The sequence below is a fragment of the Corvus brachyrhynchos genome, unplaced genomic scaffold, assembly GCF_000691975.1.
Source record: "Corvus brachyrhynchos isolate BGI_N302 unplaced genomic scaffold, ASM69197v1 scaffold209, whole genome shotgun sequence".
Lineage (NCBI taxonomy): Eukaryota > Metazoa > Chordata > Aves > Passeriformes > Corvidae > Corvus > Corvus brachyrhynchos.
Window position 1 is genome coordinate 1,967,925 of NW_008246056.1, and position 7,839 is coordinate 1,975,763.

Consider the following 7,839-nt stretch of genomic DNA (forward strand, 5'->3'; position numbering starts at 1 on the left):
TGTGGAGGAATTTCTCCATGTGTTACCAAAGGAGAATTAGATTCAGGACAAGGAGCTGGGATAACAACGCATCGTATCTGCAGTGGTTAGATCCAAGCCATGGAAAAAGCAGACAAATAAACATCCCAAGGTGATTGTGCATAGGGCATCTGGCACACACACAGATCTGGTTTTAATAAGACAAGCTGATGGATAGCGGTCAGTACAGCCACATGACAAAAGCACCACTTCCACCAAATAAAGTGCCTTGAAATATTTTCAAGCCAGCTCTGAAATTCCTTTAGCGTTCAGTTTTTCAAAAAAGCAGCTACAACATCTGAGTACAAGAAAGGATTTCTGAAGCTACAGTAATACTGTCTAAAAGCCAAGCAGATAAAAGACACTCATTATTTATACAGCTTCAGTTCATTAGTCCTGCATGTACCAGAGCCAAGTCTTTTGTTGAAAGAGAGGCAGCACTTAACAGAAGTGACACTCTTACCTTATCAAAGGATATCACCACATCACTCTGCTGGGCATGCACTTGAAAAATAACCACAGTCACGTTGCTGGCGATGTTCCTGATTACAGCCTCCACTGGATTGGTCTGGTTAAGTAGCACATTTCTGAATTTTCCCAAGGAGAGCTCAAGAAGACCTGCATTACAAAAAAAGGAAGATACAGAGTTGTTTTTTTTTTTTTTCGTCCAGAGGGAAGCAATTACCAGGGAGGCCTGGAAGTTTCCAGTAGCCCAGTATTAGTCAGCTGGGAGCAGAGCAGGATGTTGCTTTGTGCTGCTCTCATCCTGTGAGCTGTACCAAGGTTTCAGAGACTGCTGCACACAGAGCTGTACCTGCAGATACCAGCACAGCCAGAGTACCTGCCCTGCAGCCTTGCACTCACCTGAGCACAGGGACAGGGCTTCCCACCAGGAGTCAGGATTTGATACAGCTGAGCTCACCAGCTCAGCCAACCAGCCAGCTACACTCCAAAAAGACAGTAAGACAAGATACTGAGAACTGCCTGACCTTTGGCAGACACAGGTCACTATGTTTGTATCAGCCAGCCAATTTGCACAATATCCATCAGACTTTCCAGGTGAATTCCTACAGACCATGGGAATTGGAGTCAACTTCTAGAAGACAGTCAAATCTGTAGTTTACATACATACACTTACCCTCTTTCAGCTATTTCACATGGTTCTTTGCTGCCAAACTGTTTTTAGTCATTAGGACTGCTGCATCCCCATTTCTAGACCTAAAAGTCTGACTAATTTTTCCTAGACACAACCTAGACCATTTCTTCTTACAATGAGTATAACCCCATGACCCACTGTCATTCTAATTTAAAGAGAACCACATGACCTAGGATGTAAGATCTTTGAGAATCAGCTTTGGCTTGTCATTCAAGTCCTGCAAGCAAGCCTGGCTTCTCCCTGCGCTAGGTTCTGGAGGGACAGGGGATGCCAAGGGAGGAAAGCGAAGCAGCCACAGAGAAACTACAAGATGCTCTTTGGTTGGTGGTTGCAGCCAGACTGCAAAATGCCTTCCAGGTTTTTCCCTGAATTCCTCTGCCTGCATGCAGCACCCAAACAGACCTAACACTTACCAAGCCTAAACACACACACACACATACACACACACTTCCTCAGTGAAGTTGCCTCTGGTGGAAAGGGTTGATACTGCCAAGTACCCTAACACAGTCACCAGCAGCACCATCCCACAGACACTTGCTGATGACACAGGGGGGCTCCCATTCACAAGGGAGGGACAGTTTTCTTATCTGAAACTATACCCAGTACTCTCTAACTGCTTTCCTGTTACTTTTCTCTCTCTCCTGCCAAGAACTGCCATCATTGGCCAGTTTCTTTGCCTCTTGCTATGTAAACAGAGGGGAGCTCCCATCCTCATGCCTCCTCCACTCGCTACACAGTGAAGGAAGGAACTTCAACCCTTACATGCTCACTTCCAAAATTCAATTAATGCCAGTACTGCATCACCAATAAAACTTCAGCTAAAATATGGGGGAATCATAAACCACTTGTGAGGAAAGAAAGACTCTCCATTCTTCTGTTCCATCATCTGCAGTTTGTGTTAAGGTAGAAGTTTCTACACCAAATTTCCACATAGTACTTAACGTAAAATTAAAGCTGCAAAAAAAACTTTGTGTATCCTTCAGTTTCTGATTCTTCAGAGTCCCTTGAGCAGCATTCAGATATCCTCAGATCTTTCCTCATTAGCTCAAGTTCAATGCAAGTAGCAGGATGAATGCTAAAGAAAAGCATTCAGAAGGCAGAGACTATACATCCATACACTCAGAAGTTTGCAGTGAAAGCTTACAATGCCGGAAAAATATTTTTCTTTGATGTTTATAACCTTCAGCAGAGCTTCCTGAACCGCAAGACATTCACACTCAGATGTTTTTTCAAGAAAAAAGCTGAAACCATACACATTCTCTGTGTGATCTACATCAAGGGGAAAAAACTGCGTTGCTTCACCTTGTTTCTCACCTCCACTCCGTACCCATACCCAGGAGCCTCTGCATAAATAAGGACAGATTCGTCAGCAAGACACACAGCCACTACTTCAGCATGATCATGAGACTCTAAATGTCAGAGGCAATCTCTCAAGTTTAATTAGCGTGGTGAATTAAGGTATGGTGTTCTATATTGCTTTACTGTTTGCATAACTGCTCCGAGAACAGCACATGTGACACACATTATCCCAAAGTCTGGGCACAAGAGCAGAGACTCAGGGTGAAGAACAAGAACATCTACACCCACCACACAAGTATTGTTCAGCTTGCTGTTCACAGGCTCCTCAAACCACACTTCCAGTCAGGCCTGAAAGATGACGAGCACTGCAGAGCAACAGAGCCCTCTAAGAAGTTTTTGGAAGAGCTCCACAGCTACAGAGCACAGCACCCTTCCAGCCTTCTCCATCTCTGTCACGTGAACAAGTCACTCCTGGGGCACTGAGACAGAAAGGGAAGATGGTGAGCAAGACTAATTGATTAAATTAACCAGCTCACAATTCACCAGGCCTATTGCTATCACCAGTTCTCTGGTTCTAATACCAGACAGGTATTAGACTCCCTGAGCCACAGAGAGCTCAGTCTTGTCAAATATCCTTTGAAGGACGGACACAGAGACCTCCATGACCACACAGTGCTGGCCACAGCATGCAACCTTCTCCTTTGGGCAAGCTTGATCTGCCTGGAGGTGGCCCACTAGACAGGTCTGCAGGACGAGCAGCACAGTTAACACCACCTCACAAGCAAGAGAGTTGATCCAGCAAGTCGGCAACAGAGACAGGAGCAAAATCCAGGCATCCCAACTTGTTTTATTGCTTCCAACAGTGAAGGTCTGGGAACACTCCAAGGTGCCAGGCAACCCCTCTTCCTTGCCCTGTAGGAAGAACTGTAACAGTCACTGCACATCAGAGTAATTTTGGGTTAGATACATGAGAGGAACCCCTACTATTACAGAGCTTATCAACTGAACAGATGCTCAGAGGAAGTCAGCATTGCTGAAACCAAGCAGCAGCAGAGCAAAGATGGAGCACTGAGCATGTATTACTCCATACACAGTACCAGCAGCAGAACTGGAGCACCAATAGTCCCACATACAGAACTGATGAACAGAGGCACTGCACTATCTCTTCTCTCACGTGAAGGGCAAAACCAGTAAAGACAGCAAAGAAACAGAACTTCCTGGAACTCTTCTGAGATCAAAAGTCCTTATTCCTAACTCTAAGCAACAAGACAATCAATTCCAGAGCCTCTGCATTTGTTATCCCTTCCCTGTGACACACAGTTTCCCCAACAGGCAACACCCAGCTTGAACCGTTTCCATTGTTCTGATTCAGTGCCAATCTCTTGGCTCCTCTGATGCTTTGAGTAAACCACATTTCCAGCTGCAATAGCCAAGTGTCACTCCCCATCACCACAGAGCAGTTAACCACACGGGGTTCTTGGTTACACCTAGCAGTCCAATTTCCAGTAAGAAGCACAACTGAAGAAATGCCACTGCTGCCCATACAGAACAGTCTTCACCTACAGAGCCATGCTCAAACATTATGCTTCCCTCAGAGAAGTTATGTGCAGTCAGAGAAAACACATTTCTACAAGGTGCCGAGCACTTTGCAGTGGATATGCAGAACAACCCAATGTAAGCAAGCTCCAGGAGCTAAGGAGAACTTCCCAGTGCAGGGTGTACAACAACAAGTAGTCACATGAAGACATTTAATGAAGATGAAGTGCAAGCTCAGACTGACAACCAGTTTGAGTAAGAAAAACATTAGCATACAGTTACTTAACAGAATAAAGCCTGGAGCCATATCCTATCAGACCTGTAAGGCCATGCAGACACCGATGATGGGAGAGCCCTACTACAAGGTCTCTGTCTTCCTACAGTACTGGACCCCCCCAAAAAGGCAGCACCCACCCCACTCCCAAAAGAAGCAGGAACATTTCTGAAAGCTTCTGAACTTTGACTGTGTGTGTACTGAGACTCATGCTTAGAACAGCTTCATGCTCAAAGCAGATGACACCAGAGAATGTGGCTTGTCACCATCTGCACCATTCCCATCCAGAGGACTATTTTGCTCAACACGCTAGAGGTCCTTACAGCCTGAAAAGTGAGAGAAGAGTTTTGTGTGAACCTCTGATCATAAAATATCGTCTCTGCATGGACTAAGCCGCTGGCACAAACAAGTTTCACCCAGATAAGCTCCCTTTAAAAAAGCACTGCTCAGTCCTGACTACACTCTAAATTCACTCTAGTTTTTCCAACACTAAACAACCCGGTCTGGATGTAGCAAACACAGCCAGCTGAACTCCTCCTCAGGAGGACAGAGCTCCTTGGAACGCAACAAAACACAACGTATAAAACACCTCTGCACAAAGACCAAGTTTGAAGAGCTGCAGACCATCAGAAACCCAGAGAGGTAACACAGGCCATCATGCAAAGATTTTACTAATCAACACTTTTAAAACGAAGCAGGATCTTCAAGGACAGGAGTCAGCAGAGCCCATCCCTGCAAAGTGGGTGTCCACAACTGAATAACCACAAGACAATTTCAAATCAGTGAACCATTAAGCAAGTGGCCTTGTTTAAAGGGCCTAATGATCAGCTAGTGTCTGGTACACAAATTACACAGCTTATTAGCTTTTCACAAGGGAAATACTTTCTCCCTCCACCCTCAATCCTGCAAGGAAAAACAGCAACAGGTTCCTTCAAGGCAAAGCAGTTTGCTTAGTCTCACAGTTGCCTTGCCTTTTTACATACTGTAAAAAAATTACTCAACACATGACCCATTTCCATCAAGTCCAGGAGACAAACTGCTTGTTAGCATCCTTTAATATAAACACTAAGGTCTAAAAACCCTGAGCCTTCATTCTCAAACCTGCTTGTCACCATCAGGTGCCCAGCCAAAGCTTTCAGGTCTTGCAAGAAACAGGGAATACTTGGCTCTCCATTAGGCATCTCCCTTGGGCATGAGACCTGGGCAGAGAGAAGCCCTCCACACCTGGGACTGGTCCCAAATGCTGTCCTGCATCCCTGCAAAGTATCCCAGGAGTCTCCTTTGGGACAATTAAGCTTCATTCATTCAAGGCCAGGTTGGGTGGGGCATTGAGCAACCCGGTCTAGTGGAAGGTGTCCCTGCCCATGGCAGGGGGGTTGAAACGAGATGAAGTCCCAAACAATTCTATGATTAGAAACAAGTTTAAAAGTAAAGCAAAACTAAGAGGAGGAGGCTTATATCAGCCCTAACAAGAAGGGCTGCTTGCTTATCTCTGAACTATCTCTGAGAGGAAACTGTTTATTTTTTCCTTTATTTGGACAGATAAGAGTTTAACCAGAAAAAAAAGCAACTGTAAATCTTCCCAAACTACACTTATTACAACACACTTAACTCTGGACTCATAATTTAGTCACATGCAGGAACACAGGGAAATTACAAAATAAGCCTATGCCAAATAAAGTCAGATTATATCAATACAAACAACAAGTAACTTTAGGAATCAATATGCCAATTGTAGGTTTTGCTCCTTTCCCTAGTTTTATAGCGACAGCGCTTTTCAACCCACCATCCACTGGGAGTGGTGGGAACCCATGACCACCTGTACATGGTTGGGGGAAAAAAACCCAACCAACCAAAGACAAACCTACTTTTAACCGTGCTCCCTTTGCCATGTAAGCTCATGTTCATAGGTAGCGAATGCCACCTTGTTTCTGCACAGCGAAGACAGCCCTACACCAGCATCCTCAGCTGCGCCGCATCTCCGCAACGGCGGGGTTCAAAGGATTCCGAATTATCCATGGAAGAGTTAAAATTACGGCGTCCACAGCAATTAAGGTGTAAAAAAAAAAAAAAAGGGGGGGGGGGGGGAAAGGGGGGAAAAAAGAGGGTGGTTCTCCTTGTCCGCATGAAAGATTAAGATAACCACGAATACACACAGCGCTTCTGCAGCGCCGCAGGAGCTTTGATCCGCACTCCTGCACATCCCTCCAGACAGCGGCAGGTCCCCCCGCCAGCACCGGGAACCCCCCAAAAGGCTCTGCAGTCGCAGCAAGCCCCGTGCCGCTGGAATTAACCCGGGCACAGCCTCGCAGTTCCCGGTACGAGTCGGGCTCCTCCGGCCGCTTAATGGCGGCCACAGCCCCACGCGCCTCCCCGCTCCGGCTCACGCCGCCCGCACCTGAGGCTCCGCCATGGCGCAGGACCCCCAGGAGCAGCAGGAACAGCGCGGGGGAAGGCGACACCCGCATAGCGCCGCGCAGGGAACGGGGAAAGGGGGCCGAGACCGGGAAAGGGCCGGGCAGCTGGGGCGGGGCGCAGGCGGGGCCCGCCCAGCAGGGGTCGCTCCCGCCCCCTCAGGCACCTGCGGGAGGGCCCTGCCGGGGGGGGGCGGAGGGGAAGCGCTCGGCCGCTGCCAACTCCTAAAAATGCACGGTGGGGCTTGGACCAGCAGCCTGGGACTTGGGATTTAACTTAGGAGCGTGAAGGGGCCCCACCTCCCAGCTTACATGCGCAGGCAAACAAAATCGGGGAAAACACTTTGGGCGGATTAGTTTGTATCGTTGCTGCACCCACAGCATCAGTGACAAGGCTGCAGTGGTGATTTGCAAGGGCATGTGGTGGCAGGATAAGAGAAATGGCTTCAAACTGACAGAGATTAGGTTTTGATCGGATATTAGGAAGAAATTCTTCCCTGTGAGGGTGGGGAGGCCCTGGCACAGGGAAGCTGTGGCTGTCCCATCCCTGGTAGTGTCCAAGGTCAGGCTGGACAGGACTTGGAGCAACCTGGGGTAATGGAAAGTGCCCCTGCCCGTGGCAGGGGGTCGGAAAGAGATGGTCTCTAAGGTCCACCTGGGGGAAGGCTGGCATTGTACCCAGCTGTCAGAGATGAGAAACACGAGCACATACTGACTGGCACGAATGGCATTTATTCTCCAATCCCCGACCACGGAGGCCGGATGCTGGCTCTAAATTGGCTTGTTGGGGACACTACACTCTGGCTTTTCCCTGCTGGACGTGATGCCTCCTCAGATCGGGGCTGGAATGAAGCACCTGAGCGCTGCTCCTGCCTTCAGCTCGGATCAGAGCGACTGCTGCACAGCAAAAGCTGCCCACGCCGTGGCAGTAACAGAATCACTTAGGTTGGAAAAGACCTCTGAGATCATCAAGTTCAACCTATGACTGACCACCACCGTGTCAGCCAGACCATGGCACTGGGTGCCAAGTCCAGGCTCTCCTCAAGCACCTGCAGGGACGGTGACTCCAGCGCCTCCCTGCGCAGCCCGCTCCGATGTCCGATCCCCCTCCCCTTCCTGCGAATGGATCCTCCCTCATGTCC

General features: G+C 48.2%; 2 protein-coding genes across 2 annotated transcripts in view; one reads left to right on the forward strand and one right to left on the reverse strand.

Moving 5' to 3' along the window:
* Positions 1–6,810, reverse strand: part of TM7SF3 (transmembrane 7 superfamily member 3) — a 16,376-nt gene extending 9,566 nt beyond the window's left edge. Inside the window, exons 1-2 of the mRNA XM_008642480.2 lie at positions 6,682–6,810; positions 482–636 (exon numbers count right to left, since the gene is read on the reverse strand). Coding sequence (XP_008640702.1) covers positions 482–636; positions 6,682–6,751 — 225 coding nt within the window. The 5' untranslated portion in view covers positions 6,752–6,810. The remainder of the gene's footprint in view (positions 1–481; positions 637–6,681) is intronic.
* A 710-nt stretch (positions 6,811–7,520) lies between these two features.
* MED21 (mediator complex subunit 21) overlaps positions 7,521–7,839 on the forward strand; it is a 7,629-nt gene continuing 7,310 nt past the window's right edge. Inside the window, exon 1 of the mRNA XM_017745751.1 lies at positions 7,521–7,625. Within this exon, the coding sequence (XP_017601240.1) occupies positions 7,521–7,625 (105 nt within the window). The remainder of the gene's footprint in view (positions 7,626–7,839) is intronic.